Raw genomic sequence first — 25073 nt, forward strand, 5'->3', positions numbered from 1 at the left:
ACATTTTTAATATTTATTGCAGTATAGGAGTTTACGTGACGCACCGTGTTTGTATATTTGATAAATAAAGTTTGCAGTTAAAATCAATAGCAGGAGCAATTACCCAAACCAGGGAAATGGATATATCAGCAAGGTAATAATGATAAAATATAACTTAATTTTTACATTAAAAACAGGGGAAAGAAACAAACAACATAAAAATTTGGTGATAAGCCGATACTGAATGTAATTGTCAGAAGCTGCAAGGTCAATCTGACTTGTACCAGTAAAGGCAAAAAGGCCCACTAAATCATAAAACAGTGCAGGGGCTCATGAAAGGGGTGCCAATGATAACCCTAATAAATAGGACAATAAAATGGATAGATCTCACCGGTATAGCTTCATACTCTATTTTCAGGTGAAAACAGGATCTCAGAGGGGGAGCCACTTATACATAGCTGCCAAATAACCCCTCAAATGACGATCCAATGGTGGCGTACTCCAGTCACCCTACGCGTTTCGTCACAAGGCACTCATCAGGGGATCTTTTCTGGACATAAATGAAAAGTAACACACCTCTTGTGCAGAGGTGGACGCCAGACCAGAATGCAGAAATTCAAGGTTATAAATAGAGGCGGGAATTAATCATCGCTATCTCATTGGCTATTCCGAGTCACTAGATCTTGGACACATAAGTCTCTACTGCGCATGCGCCCGCTGCATGCATATAAAACATTAGAACATGCAGAACATACAGTTCAAGGAATGTGTCAAATTAGGCGTGCAAATAAATGTAATGTACGCCTGATTTAAAAACTGTATGTGCCAAGATAACGCAACGTAGAAACGGGATCTCACGCATGCGCACCCGACTCAAAAAGTGGGATATACAGCACATGCGCCCGACTTATAAACCCCCGCACAAGATGTTTCGTAGGCGGAGGAGACCATGCAAAAACATCACGTGAGATGGCCACGTGGGTAAACAAACATCCCAGCAAAACGTCATATAGGGATGATAAAGATGCACACATTAATAACGCAGGCAATGTGAGTACAAAGGTCACGTGACATATAATGTTAATTAACCCCCAACGAAAAACAGGGCAATAACAAAAATTAGGTCAATTCAAAACGGATAGCAGTAGTGTCTGCTGAAGACAAAACATTTTTGGCCTATATAGACTCAAAACAAAATTGGATCAAATTGGTGCTCATGGGTATTTATGACAAGTAAACCAGAGAGAGGGGGAGGACAAAGATTGATGGAGATCAGAGGGAAGGAAAGTGTTAAATAAAGTTTGCAGACAACTTATAATAGCTAGCAGCAGTCACTTAATCTTTATATTGCCAAAGTCAGGGTTGGTAATGGTGACATTTCTTTTCACAGTGTTGTCTGGTTGCGGGAAACCTCTTTACTTAGTGACAAATAGGTCTGTGCATGTAATAAAGGAGCATAAACACTAAAAACTTATTGTAGAATATCTAACAAAAGAAAGTGTTCTTGTTCTCAGTATAACAAATCCACGCTTCCACTCTCGCCTCTGCTACCACCACCTGTGAACCGATGCGGGAGACCCTAACTTGTAGTAACATAATCCCTCACCTTCCAAGCTCTTTCAGTTTTTTCTGAAATTTGCAATGGATTTTCAGTTGCCACTTCTGTTCAGGACTGTTTATTTTCTCAACAAACAGGAGAAATTTTTCCAATTCACCTACAATAGAATATGGAGTATCAGTATACAAATTACAGGCGTGAATCTATAACACTGTGCTATTTAACCAAAAAAAAACAAAGAAGAAAAAAAACAAAAAAAACTAAAAACACTTGCAGTTTATCACATTACAATACAATATTTAAAGGTTTTGTCCAGACATATGGTAGTGAAGACCAATACACAGCAGTTGATGGGTGTCAGATCTATCCTGTTATCAATACTTTATGCCTGGACAAACCCTTTAAGAGTATAAATGGAATTAAATTCATTCAATAAGCTACACCACGCCTGAAGGGGGCTTTACACGCTACAATATCGTTAATGTTTTATCGTCGGGGTCACAGTGTTTGACGCACATCCGGCGTCATTAACGATATCGCAGCGTGTGACACTTATGTGCGACCTAAAACGATCGCAAAAGCGGCAAAAATAGTTGACCGCGGAGAGGTCATCCTAAAACAAAAAATCGTTTACCTCTCATTAACGATGTTGTTCCTCGTTCCTGCGGCAGCATAGATCGCTGTGTGTGACACCGCAGGAGCGAGGAACATCTCCTTATCTGCCTCCACCGGCAATGAGGAAGGAAGGAGGTGGGTGGGATGTTCGGCCCGCTCATCTCTGCCCCTACGCTTCTATTAGACGCCTGCCGTGTGACATCACTGTGACGCCGAACAAACCGCCCCCTTAGAAAGGAGGAGGTTCGCCGGCCAGAGCGACGTCGCAGGGCAGGTAAGCCGTGTGACGGGGGAGCGCAATTTTGTGCGCGATGGGCAGCGATTTGCCCGTGTCGCACAAACGATGGGGGCGGGTACGCATGCTAGCCATATCGGTACAGACATCGCACCGTGTAAAGCCCGCTTTACCGTTACAATGTAAAAAAGAGAATTTTGTTACTTACAGTAAATTCTTTTTATTATAGTTCCGTATTGGGAGACCCAGACCATGGGTGTTTAGCTTCTGCCTCCGGAAGACACACAAAGTACTACACTTAAAAGTGTAGCTCCTCCCTCTGAGCTTATACACCCCCTGGTAGCCAGTCCTAGCCAGTTTAGTGCAAAAGCTGAAGGAGAATAGCCACCCACAAGTAGAACCGAGTAAGAACCGGAACAACCGGACACTCTGTCCACGACAACAGCCGGTGATAACACACGGAACAAGAAAATTGCCAACAGGCAACAGGGAGGGAGCTGGGTCTCCCAATACGGAACTATAAGAAAAAGAATTTACGGTAAGTAACAAAATTCTCTTTTTCTTTATCGTTCCTTTGGGAGACCCAGACCATGGGACGTTCCAAAGCTGACCCTGGGTGGGAATAAACAGAAAAAACTAAGAAGTAGGCGGAGCCTAACTTCACAAGTGGGCGACAGCCGCCTGAAGGATGCGTCTGCCCAAGCTCGCATCTGCCGAAGCATGAGCATGCACTTGGTAGTGCTTCGAAAAGGTATGCAGGCTAGTCCAAGTGGCAGCCTGACAGACTTCTTGAGCCGTAGCCTGGTGCCTGAAAGTCCAAGAGGCACCGACAGCTCTGGTCAAGTGTGCTTTGATCCCCGGCGGGGGAGGCACCGGAGTACTCTGGTAGGCGTCCGAAATGGTCGATCTAATCCAACGGGCCAAGGTCGGCTTAGAAGCAGAGAGGCCCTTGCGCCGCCCTGTGGTTAGCACAAAAAGAGAGGTGCATCGCCTAAGCGCAGCGGTGCGAGACACATAGATCCGGAGCGCACGCACCAGATCTAGCGTATGCAGCGCTTTCTCAAAGCGATGAACAGGGGCCGGACAGAAGGAAGGCAAGGAAATATCCTGGTTAAGGTGGAATGGAGAGACCACCTTAGGAAGAAAATCCGGGGTCGGACGGAGAACTACCTTGTCTTGGTGAAAAACCAAAAAAGGTGACTCCGAGGAGAGCGCAGCCAAATCAGAGACTCTCCTGAGAGAAGTTATGGCAACTAGAAAGGCCACCTTTTGAGAAAGTCGATACAAAGAAACCTCCCTAAGGGGCTCGAAAGGGGGTTTCTGCAATACCGTGAGGACCAAGTTAAGGTCCCAGGGCCGCCGATAAGGCGGAATGATGTGAGACGCACCTTGCATGAAGGTGTGGACCTGAGCCAGCCGGGCGAGACGCCGCTGGAACAGCACTGATAGAGCTGAGACTTGTCCCTTGAGAGAGTTGAGGGACAGTCCTAGCTGCAGACCGGACTGTAGAAAAGACAGAAGAGTCGGCAACGAGAATGGCCAAGGAGAATGGCCGGAAGAGCGACACCAGGACAGAAAAATTTTCCAAGTCCTGTGATAGATCTTGACGGAGGAAGACTTACGGGCCCGAGTCATAGTGGAGATGACTTCAGGAGGAATACCAGAAGCCGTCAAAATCCAGGACTCAAAAGCCACGCCGTCAATTTGAGTGCCGCAGAATTCGGGTGGAAAAACGAACCTTGCGAGAGCAGGTCTGGACGGTCCGGAAGATGCCACGGCATCTCCACGGACAGTTGGAGCAGGTCCGGATACCAAGCTCGCCTGGGCCAGTCCGGTGCAATGAGGATGACTCGACGGCCCTCCATTCTGATCTTGCGCAGGACTCTGGGCAAGAGAGCTAGAGGGGGAAACATGTAGGACAGACGAAACTGGGACCAATCTTGAACCAGAGCGTCCGCGGTGAAGGCCTGAGGATCGTGGGAGCGAGCCACGTAAACCGGAACCTTGTTGTTGTGACGGGATGCCATTAGGTCCACGTTCGGAGTGCCCCACTTGCGGCAGATTGACTGAAACACTGCCGGGTGCAGGGACCACTCGCCACCGTCCACGGATTGACGGCTGAGATAATCTGCCTCCCAGTTTTCTACGCGAGGGATGTGGACTGCGGATATGGTGGACTTTGAGTCCTCCACCCATTGAAGAATGCGTTGGACCTCCAACATTGCCAGGCGGCTGCGTGTCCCGCCTTGGTGATTGATGTAGGCAACCGCTGTCGCGTTGTCTGACTGGACTCGAATGTGCCTGCCCGCCAACAGGTGGTGAAAGGCTAGGAGAGCTAGAAGCACAGCTCTGGTTTCCAGCACATTGATTGAAAGGGCTGACTCGGACGGAGTTCAAGTGCCCTGTGCTCTGTGGTGGAGATGTACCGCTCCCCAGCCGGATAGGCTGGCATCCGTGGTGAGAATCACCCAGGACAGAGTCAGGAAGGAGCGCCCTTGGGACAGGGAGAGGGGTCGAAGCCACCACTGAAGAGAGCTCCTGGTCCGTGGCGACAGAGCCACTAACCTCTGTAAGGAGGAAGGCCGCTTGTCCCAACAGCGGAGAATGTCCAGCTGCAGAGGACGCAGATGGAACTGGGCAAAGGGAACCGTCTCTATTGAGGCCACCATTTGACCCAGCACCTGCATCAGACGCCTGAGGGTATAACGGCGGGGCCTCAGGAGACAGCGCACCGCCAACCGGAGTGACAGCTGTTTGTCTAAGGGCAACTTCACAAGTGCCGGCAAAGTCTCGAACTGCATCCCTAGGTACGTGAGACTCTGGGTCGGAGTCAGAGTGGATTTTGGAAGATTGACCAGCCACCCGAATTGGGCTAGGGTGGCGAGAGTGAGCGAAACACTCCGCTGACAGTCTGCGCTGGATGTACCCTTGATCAGAAGGTCGTCCAGATAAGGAAGCACTGCTAACCCCTGGAGGTGCAGGACCGCAATCACTGCCGCCATGACCTTGGTGAATACCCGAGGGGCCGTGGCTAACCCGAAGGGGAGAGCCACGAATTGGAAATGATCCTCTCCTATCGCAAAACGTAACCAACGCTGATGTGACACTGCGATTGGCACATGTAGATAGGCATCTCTGATGTCGATGGACGCCAGTAACTCCCCTTGGGTCATAGAGGCAATGACTGATCGCAGAGACTCCATGCGAAAATGCCGCACCCGGACAGGCTTGTTGAGAAGCTTGAGATCCAGGATGGGCCGGAAGGTACCGTCCTTTTTTGGAACTATGAAGAGATTTGAGTAAAAACCTCTGAACCGTTCCTGAGCGGGAACTGGGACAATCACTCCGTTTGCCTGCAAGGACGCCACGGCCTGCGAGAAGGCGGCGGCCTTGGAGCAGGGGGGAGTTGAGAGAAAAAATCTGTTTGGAGGGTTGGAAGATAATTCTATCCTGTAGCCGTGAGATATGATGTCTCTCACCCACTGATCGGAGACTTGCTTTAACCAAGCGTCGCCAAAGTGGGAGAGCCTGCCACCGACTAAGGACGTGGCTGGAGCGGGCCGAGAGTCATGAGGAAGCTGCCTTAGTGGCAGAACCTCCTGCGGTCTCTGTGGACGCGCTTTTGGGCGCCAGTTAGATTTCTGATCCTTGGCTAAGTTAGCGGACGAGGCGGAAGGCTTAGAGGATGACCAGTTGGAGGAACGAAAGGAACGAAACCTCGATTGATTCCTACCCTGGGCGGGTTTCCTGGTCTTGGTTTGTGGCATGGAAGTACTCTTCCCGCCAGTAGCTTCTTTAATGATTTCATCCAGCTGTTCACCAAACAGCCGTGAACCAGCAAAAGGGAGCCCAGCAAGAAACTTCTTGGAAGAAGCATCTGCCTTTCACTCTCGAAGCCACAAAATCCTGCGGATAACAAGAGAATTAGCTGAAGCCACCGCACTGCGGTGAGCAGCCTCTAGCATGGCAGACATGGCATAGGATGAAAAAGCTGAAGCCTGAGCAGTTAAGGTAACCATCTCAGGCATAGATTCCTTGGTGAGGGAATGCATCTCCTCTAGAGAAGCAGAGATGGCTTTGAGAGCCCACACTGCTGCAAAAGTCGGGGAAAACGCGGCCCCCGCAGCTTCATACACAGGTTTGGCCAGAAGGTCAATCTGACGGTCAGTGGAATCCTTAAGTGAGGTGCCGTCAGCCACCGACACAATGGTCCGGGTTGATAGCCTAGACACCGGAGGGTCTACCTTTGGGGAGTGAGACCACTCCTTGACCACCTCAGGTGGAAATGGAAACCGGTCATCAGAACCACGCTTTGGAAAGAGTTTGTCAGGGCAGGCCCTGGGTGTGGTCACAGCGGTCTGAAAACTGGAGTGGTTAAAGAACACACTCTTCACTCTCTTAGGCGAGGTAAACTGATGTTTTTCTGCCAAAGAGAGTTGCTCCTCTGACACTGGCGGATTGAGATCCAGCACAGAATTAATAGAAGCAATCAAATCACTAAGATCTGAGTCACCCTCAGAGAAATCGAAGGGATACATAGCCTCCGAGCCCCCAGTGAGGGCATCCTCCTCATCTTGAGAGTCAGCTCTTGAGACAGAGCCGTGGGATGGGGAGGGGGAGGAAACCCTACGCCTTCTCTTAGAAGGACGGGGTCTGGGATCAGATGATGAATCCTCTGTGAGCTCTGATGGACGGAGGTCAGAGGATAGGAGTCCTCTGTCAAGAGTATTAGAGGCACCCTGTGAGGGGGGCTGATGCATATTCATCAAAGTCCTGGACAAAAGCCCCATGGACTCAGCAAATGACTGGGATATGGACCTAGAAAAGGACTCTACCCAGGCCGGGGGTTCAATCACAGGTGCAGCAGCAGCCTGAGAGACCACTGGGGGTGAGACTCCAGGCTGTGGCACCGCCAAGTTAGAGCAGACATCACAATGTGGATAGGTGCTCGGCTCAGGCAGCAGGAGCTTACATGCAGGGCATGCAGAATAAAGCTTTGGAGCCTTGCTCCTTGTGTGAGACATGCTGCTGGAGTGGGGGCTGCAGAGAATGAACCCCAGGGAGAATATACAGAGGTCCACAACCGGAGACCGGCTGTGGCTTACCAGACCGCTGAGCGCGGTGTTGTGTGCCCTCCAGATCCCGAAGCCCGGTCCCCCAGTCGCAGCACCTCAGCAGAGATGCAGAATGCAGGATGTCCCAGAGCAGAGTGAACTCTGCCTGAGAAGAGGGCGTTCCTATAAAAGAGCGGGAACTGGAGGGCTATAGAGACCTGCAGGGAAGGAGGGACGCCCCAGCAGTGGGGAGTGTCCCTCCCCTGTGTAGAACGGCCGCCGGGAGGAGCCAAACCTGTCCCTCTGCATGAGTGACATGCGAGGGCAGGAAAATGAAACTAGGCCTCCGGCGAAGCCGGGGCCTAAATTTAAGCGGCGAGGCCGACAAGCAGGCACCATCGGCGCGGTTCTCATGCAAAAGCTAGAGAACCCGCCGGAAAAGTTAAAACAATCACATACAGCATACTCTCCCCTTACAATAAAGAACCGGGACCAACATAAACGTCTCAGGTACTTAGCTGCTGAGACGCAGGGCCATGTCCCTGGGGATGAGTGCTCCGGTCCAACAGAATCCTCAAGGGGCTGTGGATGGAGACCGTGCTGGCTCCCACTTCAAGCCAGAGCCCAGAAGGGATGGTGAAGGAGCGCGGCATGTAAGGCTGCAGCCTTGTAAATCAACCTTAACAACACCGCCGACACAGTGGGGTGAGAAGGGACATGCCGGGAGTCCAGACATGGACCCGCTTTTCTTCAAACTCTTTCCAAAAGTCAAACAAAATCAGATGAGAATGCATGTGTGGATGTATGCCTCCTGACACAAAGCAATAAACTGGCTAGGACTGGCTACCAGGGGGTGTATAAGCTCAGAGGGAGGAGCTACACTTTTAAGTGTAGTACTTTGTGTGTCCTCCGGAGGCAGAAGCTAAACACCCATGGTCTGGGTCTCCCAAAGGAACGATAAAGAAGAAGGGAATTTTGTTTACTTACCGTAAATTCCTTTTCTTCTAGCTCCAATTGGGAGACCCAGACAATTGGGTGTATAGCTTATGCCTCCGGAGGCCACACAAAGTATTACACTAAAAGTGTAAAGCCCCTCCCCTTCAGCCTATACACCCCCTGTACTGCTACGGGCTCATCAGTTTTGGTGCAAAAGCCCGAAGGAGGAAAAAATTATAAACTGGTTTAAAGTAAATTCAATCCGAAGGAATATCGGAGAACTGAAACCATTTAACATGAACAACCTGTGTTATACAAAAACAGGGGCGGGTGCTGGGTCTCCCAATTGGAGCTAGAAGAAAAGGAATTTACGGTAAGTAAACAAAATTCCCTTCTTCTTTGTCGCTCCTTATTGGGAGACCCAGACAATTGGGACGTCCAAAAGCAGTCCCTGGGTGGGTAAATAATACCTCATAATAGAGCCGTAACGGCTCCGTCCTACAGGTGGGCAACTGCCGCCTGAAGGACTCGCCTACCTAGGCTGGCATCTGCCGAAGCATAGGTATGCACCTGATAGTGCTTCGTGAAAGTGTGCAGGCTCGACCAGGTAGCTGCCTGACACACCTGCTGAGCCGTAGCCTGGTGTCGCAAGGCCCAGGACGCTCCCACGGCCCTGGTAGAATGGGCCTTCAGTCCTGAGGGAACCGGAAGCCCCGAGGAACGGTAAGCTTCGAGAATTGGTTCCTTGATCCACCGAGCCAGGGTTGACTTGGAAGCTTGTGTCCCTTTACGCTGACCAGCGACAAGGACAAAGAGTGCATCCGAGCGGCGCAGGGGCGCCGTTCGAGAAATGTAGATCTTGGCGGACGTAGGTTTCCTAGCCTGTCTCATAGTGGCAATGACCTCTTGAGATAATCCTGAAGACGCTAGGATCCAGGACTCAATGGCCACACAGTCAGGTTGAGGGCCGCAGAATTCAGATGGAAAAACGGCCCTTGAGACAGCAAATCTGGTCGGTCTGGCAGTGCCCACGGTTGGCCGACCGTGAGATGCCACAGATCCGGGTACCACGACCACCTCGGCCAGTCTGGCGCGACGAGGATGACGCGGCGGCAGTCGGCCCTGATCTTGCGTAACACTCTGGGCAACAGTGCCAGAGGAAACACATAAGGAAGCCGAAACTGCGACCAATCCTGAACTAAGGCGTCTGCCGCCAGAGCTCTGTGATCTTGAGATCGAGCCATGAATGTTGGGACCTTGTTGTTGTGCCGTGACGCCATTAGGTCGACGTCCGGCATCCCCCAGCGGCAACAGATCTCCTGAAACACGTCCGGGAGAGGGACCATTCCCCTGCGTCCATGCCCTGGCGACTGAGAAAGTCTGCTTCCCAGTTTTCTACGCCCGGGATGTGAACTGCGGATATGGTGGATGCTGTGGCTTCCACCCACGTCAGAATCCGCCGGACTTCCTGGAAGGCTTGCCGACTGCGTGTCCCACCTTGGTGGTTGATGTAAGCCACCGCTGTGGAGTTGTCCGACTGAATTCGGATCTGCTTGCCTTCCAGCCACTGCTGGAACGCTTTTAGGGCAAGATACACTGCCCTGATCTCCAGAACATTGATCTGAAGTGAGGACTCTTGCTGAGTCCACGTACCCTGAGCCCTGTGGTGGAGAAAAACTGCTCCCCACCCTGACAGACTCGCGTCCGTCGTGACCACCGCCCAGGATGGGGGTAGGAAGGATTTCCCCTTCGATAATGAAGTGGGAAGAAGCCACCACCGAAGGGAAGCTTTGGTTGCCTGAGAGAGGGAAACGTTCCTGTCTAGGGACGTCGGCATCCTGTCCCACTTGCGTAGGATGTCCCATTGAAGTGGACGCAGGTGAAACTGCGCGAAAGGGACTGCTTCCATTGCTGCCACGATCTTCCCCAGGAAGTGCATGAGGCGCCTCAAGGGGTGTGACTGGCCTTGAAGGAGAGATTGCACCCCTGTCTGTAGTGAACGCTGTATGTCCAGCGGAAGCTTCACTATCGCTGGAAGAGTATGAAACTCCATGCCAAGATATGTCAGCGATTGGACCGGTGTCAGATTTGACTTTGGAAAATTGATGATCCACCCGAAACTCTGGAGAATCTCCAGAGTAACGTTGAGGCTGTGTTGGCATGCCTCTTGAGAGGGTGCCTTGACCAGCAGATCGTCTAAGTAAGGTATCACTGAGTGACCCTGAGAGTGGAGGACCGCAACTACTGTAGCCATGACCTTGGTGAAAACCCTTGGGGCTGTCGCCAGGCCGAACGGCAGTGCCGCGAACTGAAGGTGTTCGTCTCCTATGGCGAAGCGCAAGAAGCGCTGATGCTCTGGAGCAATTGGTACGTGGAGATAAGCATCCTTGATATCGATCGATGCTAGGAAATCTCCTTGGGGCATTGAGGCGATGACGGAGCGGAGGGATTCCATCCGGAACCGCCTGGTCCTTACGTGTTTGTTGAGCAGTTTTAGGTCCAAAACAGGACGGAAGGACCCGTCCTTCTTTGGAACCACAAACAGGTTGGAGTAGAAACCGTGGCCCTGTTGCTGAAGAGGAACCGGGACCACCACTCCTTCTGCCTTCAGAATGCCCACCGCCTGCAGAAGAGCCTCGGCTCGCTCGGGAGGCGGAGATGTTCTGAAGAATCGAGTTGGAGGACAAGAGCTGAACTCTATCCTGTAACCGTGAGACAAAATGTCTCTCACCCAACGGTCTTTTACTTGTGGCAGCCAGGTGTCGCAAAAGCGGGAGAGCCTGCCACCGACCGAGGATGCGGTGTGAGGAGGCCGTAAGTCATGAGGAAGCCGCCTTAGTAGCGGCACCTCCGGCGGTCTTTTTAGGGCGTGATTTAGACCGCCATGCGTCGGAGTTCCTCTGATCCTTCTGAGGCCTTTTGGACGAGGAGAATTGGGACCTGCCCGCACCCCGAAAGGACCGAAACCTCGACTGTCCCCTCCTCTGTTGGGGTGTTTTTGGTTTGGCCTGGGGTAAGGATGTTTCCTTTCCCTTGGATTGTTTGATGATTTCATCCAATCTCTCACCAAACAAACGGTCGCCAGAAAATGGCAATCCAGTTAAGCACTTTTTGGAAGCCGAATCTGCCTTCCATTCCCGCAGCCACAAGGCCCTGCGTATTGCCACCGAATTGTCGGCTGCAACCGCCGTACGGCTCGCAGAGTCCAGGACAGCATTAATAGCGTAGGACGCAAATGCCGACGTTTGAGAGGGTATAGACGCCACCTGCGGCGCAGACGTATGTGTGAGTGCGTCAATTTGCGCCTGACCAGCTGAGATAGCTTGGAGTGCCCATACGGCTGCGAATGCTGGAGCAAAAGACGCGCCGATAGCTTCATAGATGGATTTCAACCAGAGCTCCATCTGTCTGTCAGTGGCATCCTTGAGTGAAGCTCCATCTTCCACTGCAACTATGGATCTAGCCGCAAGTCTGGAGATTGGAGGATCCACCTTGGGACACTGAGTCCAGCCCTTGACCACGTCAGGGGGGAAAGGGTAACGTGTATCCTTAAGGCGCTTGGAAAAACGCTTATCTGGACAAGCTCGGTGTTTCTGGACTGCCTCTCTGAAGTCAGAGTGGTCCAGAAACATACTCTTTGTACGCTTGGGAAACCTGAAACGGAATTTCTCCTGCTGAGAAGCTGACTCCTCCACTGGAGGAGCTGAGGGAGAAATATTCAACATTTCATTGATGGACGCAATAAGATCATTCACTATGGCGTCCCCATCAGGAGTATCAAGGTTGAGAGCGGCTTCAGGATCAGAATCCTGATCAGCTACCTCCGCTTCATCATACAGAGAGTCCGCTCGCTGAGACCCTGAACATTGTGATGATGTCGAGGGGATATCATAGCGAGCTCGCTTAATCGGTCTGGGGCTGCGGTCCGTGTCAGAGACCTCACCCTGGGATCCATGAGACACCCCGGGAGGACATTGCTGTTCCAACTGAGGGGGACCAGGGGGCAATGATTCCACAGTGCCCCTGGCTTGAGATGCCGGCCTGGACTGCAAGGCTTCTAATATCTTAGCCATAGTCTCAGAAAGTCTTTCAGTAAAAACTGCAAACTCCATCCCTGTCACCTGGACAGTGTTAACAGGTGGTTCTCCCTGGGCCGCCCTTAGCAGAGGCTCCGGCTGAGAAAGTGCCACAGGGGCCGAGCATTGCACACAATGAGGGTCAGTGGAACCTGCTGGCAGTATAGCCGTACATGCTGCACAGGCAGCATAGTAAGTCTGTGCTTTGGCACCCTTGCTATTTGTGGACGACATGCTGTTGTCTCCTCTGAGCAATACAGGAGGGTATATAGACAAAAATCAACAGTGCACCATACAGTGTATATAGTCTATAATCATGTAATCTATAAGTACACTTCTGCACTAGTGGGGCCAGCACCACAGGTGCTGCTTACCGCCTTCGCAAAGCGGTTGTGTGGGCACCAGAATCCTGCCTGGGTCTCCCTGAGCTTGTCTCTCCTCTCCAGCGTTAGCAGAGCTGAGAGGAATGGCTGCCGGCATCCTGAGGAGAGGAGGGAGCCGTGGGCGTGACCCAGAAAAGTGCGGGAACTGGTGCCCCACTGTGCAGAGTGAGGGGGGTGGAGTATGCAAAGCATGCTCCAGCCCTCAGTGCTGCCGTCCTGTACAGCGTCCCGCCCTTCCCCTGACTGGCAGGGCTGGGGGCGGGAAGAAAACGAGACTAGGCCGCAAAAGCCGGGGACTATAGTTATAAGCGCGGCCGCCGTATAAGCGCGGTCGGCGCGGAAGTCCCCGGCGCACTAACAGTCCCAGCCGCGCCGCAGTGATAACCATGGCAGCGGCGGTCAGCGCGGCAGTCCCCCTACACAAACACACTCAGCGACGCTGAAGTGTGTAATGGCACAAACGCAGTCAGCGCTGCTGTCCCCGGTGCACTAGCACACCCAGCAATGCTGGAGTGTTGCTGTGCGCGGTCCCCACGGGGACACAGAGTACCTCAAAGTAGCAGGGCCATGTCCCTGAACGATACTCGGCTCCTATCCAGCATGGTCCTCAGGAGCTGTGGATGGAGCACGGTCTCCTGTGCCTGGAGACCGAAAGGATCCCACTTCACCCAGAGCCCTAATTGAGGGATGGGGAAGGAAAGCAGCATGTGGGCTCCAGCCTCCGTACCCGCAATGGATACCTCAACCTTAACAACACCGCCGACAAGAGTGGGGTGAGAAGGGAGCATGCTGGGGGCCCTGTTATGGGCCCTCTTTTCTTCCATCCGACATAGTCAGCAGCTGCTGCTGACTAAGCTGTGGAGCTATGCGTGCATGTCTGACCTCCTTCGCACAAAGCATAAAAACTGATGAGCCCGTAGCAGTACGGGGGGTGTATAGGCTGAAGGGGAGGGGCTTTACACTTTTAGTGTAATACTTTGTGTGGCCTCCGGAGGCATAAGCTATACACCCAATTGTCTGGGTCTCCCAATAAGGAGCGACAAAGAAAGCATTTATTACATCAAAACATCTGAAAAGCTCCATTACCAGTCTGAAGCTTTGGATACAGGAGTAAATACTCCCCGGTTAAAATAATTTGGTTCAAAATAATTTGGGTCAAAAGCAGCTACTAAAGAAAACTTACTAGCTGTGACAGAATCTGGATTTAGCACAGAGTCATCAGGGACAATAAATCCTCCAGACACAAAAAGTTCATTATACGTGCGGTTCTTCAAATCGTCTAAACTGTCCACACCGGCAAAACTGACGCACGACCTCTTCTTCAATTCTGTCAAGGACGGTATCTATCAATGGGATAAAGCGAAAGAAAACTAGGAATTAATGCACCAGTACAATTACCGTATTTTTCGGTTTATAAGACACATCTCAAATTCAGAGCAAAAAAAAAATGGGGCCAGTTTTAAAATCTGGTGGTGTCTCACCGGAGGCTGCAGCAGCAGTGGTGGGTGTTCCAGAAACCGTAGGCTGTGCTGGGGCAAGGGCTGCGGGCTTTAGAGAAATGGCGCCCGAAGTCAGCACAGATTGAGCTCTTGGCTAAATGGCAAGCTGAGATCTCATCTGCGCAAGTGACACCCCTGGCCGCCATTTTCCTGAAGTCCGCTGCTGGGAGATCAATGGGCCGGAGGTGGCGTGTGCGCAGATAAGAGCTTGAGCCGAGAGCTCCATCTGCGCACGCGCCGACTTTGGACGGCATTATCTGAAGTTCTCACCGCCTGGCCCCGCAGTGCCAGTCCAGCCGCCGGAGACCCCGCACAGCCGCCCCAGCACGTCCCAGTGGGAGGTAAAGTGCGTCTTATAAGCCGGAAAATATGGTAACATATAAAGATAGAAGGTTAGAACTGGAAAACATTGGAAGTGAAAAAATGAATTGTCAACACAACCAAAAGATGACTGTAACTCACCGTATGAATACTCTTCTCAATGTCTTCATTGTGAATAATGATTAAGAGCTTATCAAAGACGGAGCTGCTGTGCACATACTCGTCCGGGTTACAGTGAATATTGCCAAGTTTTATCAAGTACTTCTAGAAACAAAAAAGTGAGAAAATGTTACTATTGCGACAAAGCCAGACTCCAACAAATAAATCCAATATTTTTTTTTATTTTTCTGTCCACAGACGTAGGAAGCCTTTTTTTTGTTTTTGCAGGACTAGTTGCACTTTTGGATGACACCATTCATTTTAACGCCATGTACAGGAAAATGGGGGCAAAAAAATTCCAATTTCAGTATAATTGTGTAAAAAAAAATAATGCAATTCTGCCATTGTTTTGGGGGAATTGGGGTTGTGTTGCTATTTTTTGAGACTTGTAACAGTTTAATTTTTTATTAGATGGATCTGAGGGCTCTTTTTTATTATTTTTTTTTAAGGGGTGGGGGTGAGATTACACTTTTATGGATTCTGGTTTGAGATAGATATAACATTTTGATTGTTACAGCATTTTGTGGTATTGTAGTAACCCCAAAAATAATAGATTTTGACGTTCTTGAATGTTTTTTGTTTACAGTATTTATTGATTTAGTAATTTATTTAATAATATATATATATATATTTTTTTTATATATATAATATATTATATTAGTTTATTATATTTTTATAGAGCGACTATTTCTGAACAGGACGAGATTACTTTTGTGTTTTGTATCATCAATTTTCAGGGAGAAAATGCAAAAAAATGTTTTTTTTCATATTTTAAAACTTATTTTCTTTTACTTTTCACTGTACTTGAACCTGTCATCATTTCATTGCTTGTGGTATATAAAGCATATGGTAAAAATCACGGTCTCCTTTGAAGCCCGGCCACAGGCAGGGATTCAAGGAAGCTCCATGGTGTAAGACATGGAGGTCTTCTACAGGTCCTCAGCTGTCACAGCAACCCATTGGTGACCCACAATCATGTCCCAGATGCAAATGGGTGCCCACTCCCACCCCACCCCCGTTGGCACTTTGTGACTGCCACTGTCAAGAGTTTGACAGCGGCATTTGACAAGTTAACCAGCTCTTTGCACCACCTGCGATTGTTAGCGGCAGGTCCTTGTAACACACGGCCATTACTTACAATGTATTGGGCTAGCTTCCCAATACACCCGCTACCAACTTTAGCTGTACATGTACAGTGGATGTCAGCAAGGGATTAATAAAAAGGTCACTTTACTATCATCATGGATAAGGCCTTGTCTACTTGCTTGCCAACATTTGTGCATTATTTGCCAGAACTGCCAGGACATTATTCTGTGTAGTGCTCTTTAGCAAATTTGTTAAAAAATGGCATCTTCTAAATACCCTAAAATGTTCTCTGTCTAGCGACAGATGCCATTTAACACACAATACGTAAGAATCATTCCTCAGTTACTTTAGTAACATTAACAATTCAGTCAGAATAAAAGTCATCGTGTGTAAGTTCTAATTTGGACATTGACGTCTTGTGGAGGCCTGTAAATGCAACCCAGTGTCACAATCGTCTTACCTTGATTTCAGCACACAATATGTTTTCGTCCAGCTCTGCATGGATATAGAATTTTACTATGTTTATGTTCAAGTTTTTGTTCATGGGAGAGAAAATCTTTACCAAATTATTGTATCGCTCCATATCTATTAAGCCTATTAAAGTCTTCATCTTCACATTATTATGCACGTCATCCTGTGAAGTAGACGGCGAGGTATCTATATGAGGAGCAAGACTTTTACGTGGTGGAGAATCCAGTGCCTTGTTGGAAGGAGCCTCCTCTATACAACCATTGTGGTCAAACTCAGACTTTACTGTCCGAGAAATGTCTATTTTCGGTGTATATCCAGCTGCACTGCCGTCTTGCGGTCCATGCTCTAAAGCACCTGTAATTTCTTTACTTTCATAGGACCCATCTGTAGGTGTTGCACGTGAATTTACAACAATGTCCAGCTTCACACGTAGGTCATCGACGTATTGCTGCACCGGTATCTCTGCAGCTTGAGAGGACAGCCATTCTGAAAGCTTCACCACTCTGTCCTCTGAAGACAGTAAAGGCGTCGAGAGGGCATTAAACGAAATATCTTTTCCTCTTAAAACCTCCTGCAGCTGTTCTGAAAACTTGTTGTACACCTCCATCACAGTTTGCTCGATCAATCCATCATGACAGTGTTTGCTTTTAAAATGTCCTTTCTTTGGGTGATCTCTGTAAGGCCCTTTATCGCTTCTAGAAGAATGTCTCCTTCCTTTCCTGTACTCTTCCAGTGGGGAATATCCAGAACCTTTGCATCGTCTTGTGTGGTTGACTCTTGGATCGTTTGGAAGAGCATCTTCGAGTGGTGAAGAGTACACGGACTGGTCTTCAATGAGACTTAACCCTGAAAATGGAGAAATGATGAGAGGATAAAATTAAATGATCTATAAATACACAAACGTATGATCATAACCTTATCAGCTACATAAGCCTAAAATTATTATATGTCCGTCCAAGTATAAAGGTGAAAATTGCCTGCACAGCAAGTGTTTTGAAATAGTGGAAATTAAAACAATTCAACCCCCATTGCAAAATTAAAGGGGTTGTCCAGATTTGGAATGAAAGTACGCAGTCACAAAATGACTGCAGACTTCCAATTCCTCACAGCGCGAGCACTGCACACTGTCAGGATTCTCCGGTGCTGGCAGCGACAGCGAGAATGTGATTTTCATACTTCCAACTAAACATGTACGGCGTTGCTCAAGACAAGTGAATTGAGAGAGGCCGCGCATGTCTAGTTGCCACAAGACTGCATGTATGCAAATCGCATACTTGTGGTCATGTGACTGCCCGATCTCGACACGCTGTATAAAGGACTCAGATCTCCGGTGCCGACAGCGAGCGGCCAACTTGACCTCAAAATGTGATTGTCATACTACCGACCACATTCTGACTAAACGTGTGCGGGTTCGCTCAAGAGAAGTGAATTGAGAGAGGCCGCGCATGTCTAGTTGGCACGTGGCTGCATTTATGCAAATCACATACTTGGTCATGTGACTACCCGGAGAATCCTGAGAGCATGTGAAACTGCATGAGTAACTGCAGACTCTCATCCAAAACCTGGACAATCCCTTCAGGTTTATTAGCAAAATGTACCAAACATTTTCGATAGATTAAGCAAGAACAATGTAAATAGCTTAACACTGGATAAGTGGCAATTTATTTTAGCAAATCAGGAGAAAACACTTGTTATATTACCTAAATACTGCAGTCTCAATTATTCCCCCTTTAAGACAAGGGTCTTTAATACTTAGAGCAGCTCTTGCTGTTATAACCTGATACAAACATGACACAGCCTGACACTTGCTTTTGCCAGCGTTCCTGAGGAACCTGAGCCCATTCCTAATTGACAGTGGCCTGAACGTAATATTCTTGGGTTTGTGTGCAGCAACTGCCTTCTTGAAATCACAAATTTTTTTTCTATGGGGGTCAGGTGAGGTGACTGCGAAAGCCGCTTCCGAACTCTCTTCTGAAACCAAGCCTTGAATGATTTTGAGATATTGTAGGTGCCACTTTACCCTCCACAGCCATGATGTTAAACTCAGTTGCATTTAAGTGGAATGAAATAGTAAATCTTGGTAAAGGCAATCAAGAGATGGAGGCCACGAGGCATCTGCAACCGACTGGATATTGTCAGGGTACCCATGAGGCAAGTACAAAGTATTAGTATTGTTTAAATTGTCTTGACAATGCAAGAAAAAGAGAATTTTGTTACTTACCGTAAATTCTTTTTCTTATAGTTCCGTCATGGGAGACCCAAACCATGGGTGTATAGCTTCTGCCTCCGGAGGACACACAAAGTACTACACTCAAACGTGTAGCTCCTCCCTCCTAGCATATACACCCCCTGCTAGCCAGTCCTAGCCAGTTTAGTGCAAAAGCTGAAGGAGGACATCCACCCACAAGTAGAGACAGAGTAAAACCCGGAACAACCGGAACCTCTGTCTGCAACAACAACAGCCGGTGAAGACACACGGAACAAGAAACCTGCCAACAGGCAATAGGGAGGGTGCTGGGTCTCCCATGACGGAACTATAAGAAAAAGAATTTACGGTAAGTAACAAAATTCTCTTTTTCTTTATCGTTCCTATGGGAGACCCAAACCATGGGACGTTCTAAAGCAGTCCATGGGTGGGAATAAACAGACAACTGAGAAGCAGGCAAACCTAACTTCACAAATGGGCGACAGCCGCCTGAAAAAAGCGTCTGCCCAAGCCCGCGTCTGCCGAAGCATGAGCCTGCATTGAGTAGTGCTTCGAAAAGGTATGCAGACTAATCCAAGTGGCAGTCTGACAGACCTGGTGAGCCGTAGCCTGGTGCTTGAAAGCCCAAGAGGCACCGACAGCTCTGGTCAAGTGTGCCCTGATCCCAGGCGGGGAAGGCACTTGAGTACACTGGTAGGCATCGGAAATGGCCGACCTAAGCCGAACCAGGGTCGGCGTAGATGCCGAGAGACCGCTACGCTGACTAGTGGTCAGCACCAGAGAGAGGTGCACCGCCTAATAACAGCGGTGCGAGACACAAAGATCCGGAGCGCCCGCACCAGATCCAGGATATGCAACGCTTTTTCAAAGCGATGAACAGGAGCCGGACAAAAGGAAGGCAGGGAAAATGCCCCGGTTAAGGTGGAAGCAGCAACCACCTTAGGGAGAAAGTCCGGAGTCGGACGGAGACCACCTTGTCTTGATGAAAAACCAAAAAAGGGGGTGACTCAGAAGAGAGTGCAGCCAAAACAGAGACTCTCTTGAGGGAAATTATGGCCACTAGAAAGACCACTTTCTGTGAAAAACGAAACAAAGAAACCTCCCTGAGAGGCTCAAAGGGGGGTTTCCGGAAACCGTGAGGACCGGATTAAGGTCCCAGGGCTCCATAGGCCGCCGGTAAGGCGGAATAATGTGAGATGCGCCCTTGAAGGAGCGCACCTGAGCCAGCCGGATGATACGCCGCTGGCACACACTGACAGAGCCAAGAGCTGTCCCTTAAAGAGGGATAGTCCTAAGCTGTAGACCGGACTGTAGAAGGGACAGGAGGGTCGGCAAGGCCAAAAGGCCAAGGACACTTCGGAGCTCGAGTCATAGTGGAGATGACTTCAGGAGGGATACCAGAAGTCGTCAAGATCCAGGACTCAAGAGCCACGCCGTCAATCTGAGAATCCAGAATTCTGGCGGAAAAAAACGGACCCTTTGAGAGAAGGTCTGGACGGTCCGGAAGATGCCATGGCAACACTACGGACAGATGGAGCAGGTCAGGGTACTAAGCTTGCCTGGGCCAGTCTGGAGTAGGAGAATGACCCGACGGCCCTCCTTACTGATCTTGCGCAGGATTCTGGGCAAGAGCTAGAGGGTGAAACACGTAAGACAGACGAAGCTGGGACCAAACATGCACCAGTGCGTCTGCCGCAAAAACCTGAGGATCGTGGACCGCGGATGGACAGCTGAGATAATCTGCCTCGCAGTCTTCACGTCTGGGATGTGGGCTGCAGATATGGTGGACTAGGAGTCCTTCGTCCACTGAAGAATGCGTTGAGCCTCCAACATTACCAGGCGGCTGAGTGTGCCGCCCTGGAGGTTGATGTAGGTAAACGCTGTCACGTCGTCTGACTGGACTCGAATGTGCCCAGCCGCCAACAGATGGTGAAAGGCTTAGAGAGCTAGAAACACAGCTCTGATTTCCAGCACATTGATCCAGAGGGCTGATTCGGACAGAGTCCAAGCGCCCTGCGCTCCGTGGTGGAGAAACACTGCTCCCCAGTCGGATGGACTAGTATCCTGGTGAGGATCACCCGGGACGGGGCCAGGAAGGAGCGTCCCTGAGACAGAGTGGCCGAAGCCACCACTGAAACGAGCCCCTGGTCTGTGGCGAAGCCACCACCCCGTGGAAGGAGGAAGTTCGCTTGTTCCAACAGCGGAAAATATCCAGCCTCCGAGGAGGAGAAACTGGGCAAGGGAATCGCTTCCATTAACGCCACCATATGATCCAGTACCTGTATTCGGTGCCTGATGGAACGACGTCGACCGCCAGCAGAGGGACTACTGTTTGACTAAGGGCAGCTTCACAAGTGCCGACAGAGTCTCGAATTGCGTCCCTGGGTACGTGAACTTCTGGTTCGAAGTCAGAGTGGTCTTGGACAGAATGACAAGCCACCCGAATTGGTTAGCGTGGCGAGAGTGAGCGAGGCACTCTGCTAAGAGTCTGCACTGGATGAAGCCCCGACAAGAAGGCCGTTCAGGGCAAAAGATCACTGCCAACCTCTAGGGGTGCAGGACCCTAATCACAGCTGCCCCAACCTTGAGAGTACTCGAGGGGCCGTGGCTAACTCCAAGGGAAGAGCCACGAATTGGACCACTCCGATTGCAAAACGTAGCCAACGCTGGTGAGAAGCTGCGATTGGCACATGCAGATAGACATCTCTGATGTCGATGGATGCTAGGGAATGTCCTTGGGTTATCAATTGATCCGGTGAAAACACCCGGAACAAGACCGAGACTACATGTGAAAACGCCGCACCTGAACATGCTTGAAAAGCTTGAGATCCAGGTCGGAAGTACCTGCCCTCTACGGGGACTAGGAATAGATTTAAGCAGAATCTCAGAACCGTTCCCAATTGGGAACCGGTACAATTACTCCATTGGCCTGCAAGAATGCCACGGCCTGTGAGAAGGCGGCGGCCTTGGAACAGGGGGGAGTTGACAGAAAAAATCTGTTTGGCGGGTGGATAGCAATCTATCCTGTAGCCATGGAGAAGTAATCCCGCCCCCACTGATCGGAGACGTGTTAAAATCATACGTCGCCAAAGTGGAAGAGCCTGCCACCGACCAAGGACGTTGCTGGCGTGGCCAGATAGCCCGGAGGAAGCTGACTTAGTGGCAGCATCTCCTGCGGTTTCTGAAGAAGCGGCTTCGAGCGCCATTTGGGTTTTACGATCCTTGGCCGAACTAGTGGACGAGGCCGAGGGCTTAGAAAACGCTCAGATGGAGGAACGCAAGAACGAAAACCTCCGCTGATTCCTGCCCTGGACAGGTTTCCTGATTTGGGATTGTGGCATGGAAGAACTCTTCCCGCCAAAAGCTTCATTAACAATTTCATCCAGTTGTTTTCGAAAGACTGGTCCCAACAAAAGGGAGCCCAGCAAGGAACTTCTATAGAAGCATCTGCCTACCACTTCCGAAGCCACAGGAGCCTGCGGATAGCGAGGAAAGTAGCCGAGGCCACCGCGGTGCGGTGAGAGTCTCCAGCATGGCAGACATGGCATAGGATGAAAAGGCTGAATCTGGAAGTTCAGGCAACCATTTCGGGCATAGAGTCCCTGTGAGGGAACGCATCTCCTCTAGAGAAGCAGAGGAGGCTACGAAAGCCCGCACTGCTATAAAGCTGAGGAGAACGAAGCTCCTGCCGCCCCTAAACAGATTTGGCCAGAAGGACAACCTGGTGGACAGCAAAACTATAAATGAGGAGCCATCAGCCACTGATATAACGGCCCGGGCTGAGCCACCCTTGGTGAATGAGCCCACTCCTTAACCACCACTGGTGGAAAGGGAAACAGTCATCAGAACCACGCTTCATGGGAAGCGTCTGTCAGAGCAGACTCTGGGCTTGGTCACAGAGGCCTGAAAAACTGGAGTGGTTAAGGAACACACTCCTTGTTCTCTTAGGCAAGGTAACTCCGGCGGATTAAGGTCCAGTACAAAAGTAATGTACAGTGGGATCCCTATAGAGGTGCCGTCAGCCACTGATACAACTATCCTGGCTGAAAGTCCAGACACCGGAGGGACCACCCTTGGCGAATTAGCTCACTCCTTGACCACCACTGGTGGGAGGGAGAAACAGTCATCAGAACTCCGCTTTGGGGTCTGACAGGACAGGCTGTGGGCCTGGACACAGTGGGCTGAAAACTAGAGTGGTAAGGAACACACTCCTTGTTCTGTTTAAGGTATACTGATGCCTTTCTGCCAGCGGGGAGTGCTCCCCTGATACAGGCGGATGGAGGTCCAGTACAAGTATAATGGACGCAATCCCATCATTAGCATCTGCGTCACCTTCGGACAGATCAATGGTACATAAAGTAGCGTCCGAGCCCTTGGTAGGGACATCCTCCTCGTCCAGTGAGTCAGCTCGTGAATCAGAGCTGCGGGACGGGGAAGGACAGGGGACCCTGCGTCTCCATTTTAGGAGGACGGGGTCTGAGACCAGAAGGAGAGTCCTCCGTGAGCTTTGCTGAGCGAGTAGCAGCAGAAACACCCTGAGAAGAGGGCTAATGCATGCTCCGCAGAGTCTGGGACGGTCATCCCCTGGAAAGAGCGGATTCTGCCCAAACCGGGGGTTCAGCCACCGAAGCCGGAGCAGCTGGAGGGACCACTGATGAGCCTCCAGGCTGACTCTGCGTCTCCTGTGTCTATGTGCTCGGTACAGGCCGTACGAGTCCTCATACAGTGCAAAATAAACACAGCCCTGCAGCCTTGCTCTGATGTGAGACATGCTGCAGAGGTGGGGGCTCTGACCAGAGCGGCCCCCAGCAGAGTATATAACAGATAAAATAAGCAGCTGCACAAACCGGAGGTTGTAGCTGCTAGGCCGTTTAATAGACATTTTTGTGCCCCCAGTCCCTCAGCCCAGGCCCCCACTTGTCACAATGTGGAATCTCTGTGCCTATGCAGGCACAGAGAACGCTGAGAAAATGGCGACCGGAGCGAGGAGAGGGGGCGGGGCCTACTCTGAGAGCGGCAAATGAGGTAGACAGGGGAGGGAATCCTTCCTCAGTGAGGAGTGTCCCTTCCCTGTGCTGCACAGCCGCTGGGCGGAGCCATCCTGTCTCTCTGCGTGACTGACAAGCAGAGGCAGTGGAAACCGAAACTAGGCCTCAGGCGAAGCCGGGGCCTAGATTTAAACATGCGGCCGGCGTGCAGGCACCATCGGCGCGGTTCTCCAGTGAAAACTGGAGAACCGGCCGGAAATGTTAACACAAACATAAAACACACTCTCCCCACAAAATAAAGTATAAAGGACCCCTGGAAAGACCACTTTCTGTGGTAATAACGTCTCATGTACTTAGCTTGTGAGACGCAGGTGCCAGGTCCCTGGGGGATGAGCGCTCCGTCCGACAGGATCCTGAACAGGGCTGTGGATGGAGACCGGTCTCCTGCAAAGCAGTGAGAACCGTGTTGGCTCCCACTTCAAACCAGAGCCTCTCAGAGGGTGTTGAAGGAGCGCGGCATGTGAAGGCTCCACCCTTATAAAATCAACCTTAACAGCACCGCCGACACAGTGGGGTGAGAAGGGACATGCCGGGAGTCCAGACTGGACCCGCTTTTCTTCCAAATCTTTGATCCAAAGAAAAAAATCAAAAATCAAAAATCAGAAAATGCATGTGTGTGTGACCTCCTGAAACACAAAGCATTGAACTGGCTAGGACTGGCTAGCAGGGGGTGTATATGCTAGGAGGGAGGAGCTACACGTTTGAGTGTAGTACTTTGTGTGTCCTCCGGAGGCAGAAGCTATACACCCATGGTTTGGGTCTCCCATAGGAACGATAAAGAAAGGGAAAAAAAAAAAGGAGCGAAAAGAAAGCAAATATATGGGTAAAGAGTTATTTACCCATATAGTGAACAGCATGTCCTGAAGCCTTAAATTGGGACCTTCTGGTTGAGGGACGTTAAAAAGATCCATGTCTGGAGTTCCGTAGCGATGGCACAGTTGACAAATTCTCTAGCCATCTCTCCTGGAGCGAAGATATCTTGGATGAGAAAGTTTGCAGCCCAGTTGTCCACCCCAGATATGTAGACTGCGGAGAGTGCTGGAACGTGAAGCTCCACCCAGTGAAGGCTTCCAATGCTGCAGATGGGCTACCAGTGGTCGTTAACTTTGGCCACCAGAGTTGAGTTTTTAGTCTGGGCGCAAATCTTCGTAACATGGAAGAGGTGGGATCAGAAGAGAGGAAGAAAATCGATCTAAGCTCCAGGAGAAAAATCTGGAGTCAAGACTGGTCCAGCAACTAAAAAACCCTGAATGTTTTGTTGGGCAAACGCCATTGGCTCAACCCAAAAGAATGACAGTCACCACCTTTCAATAGAAAGTGAGGAAGGGACTTACAGCAGGGCAGAACAGGGGCAATCAGCCACCACTGGAGATCCCAGGGGACTTTGATAGGGAGACACCAAGTAGTCCACCGACTTATTCCACAGAAACATTATGGACAAGTGTGA

At 50.3% G+C, this 25073-nt stretch overlaps 1 protein-coding gene across 3 annotated transcripts in view; it reads right to left on the bottom strand.

Annotated features, from left to right (window-relative positions):
* The window catches only part of TASOR (transcription activation suppressor), a 191335-nt gene that overhangs the window by 23279 nt on the left and 142983 nt on the right, over positions 1 to 25073 (bottom strand). For all 3 annotated transcript variants that reach the window (XM_075321320.1, XM_075321319.1, XM_075321318.1), the window contains 4 exons: positions 16362 to 17218; positions 14798 to 14920; positions 14020 to 14179; positions 1586 to 1694 (listed from right to left, as the gene is read on the bottom strand). In XM_075321320.1, the coding sequence (XP_075177435.1) occupies positions 1586 to 1694; positions 14020 to 14179; positions 14798 to 14920; positions 16362 to 17218 (1249 nt within the window). The remainder of the gene's footprint in view (positions 1 to 1585; positions 1695 to 14019; positions 14180 to 14797; positions 14921 to 16361; positions 17219 to 25073) is intronic.

The sequence above is a fragment of the Anomaloglossus baeobatrachus genome, chromosome 8 (genome assembly GCF_048569485.1).
Source record: "Anomaloglossus baeobatrachus isolate aAnoBae1 chromosome 8, aAnoBae1.hap1, whole genome shotgun sequence".
NCBI lineage: Eukaryota > Metazoa > Chordata > Amphibia > Anura > Aromobatidae > Anomaloglossus > Anomaloglossus baeobatrachus.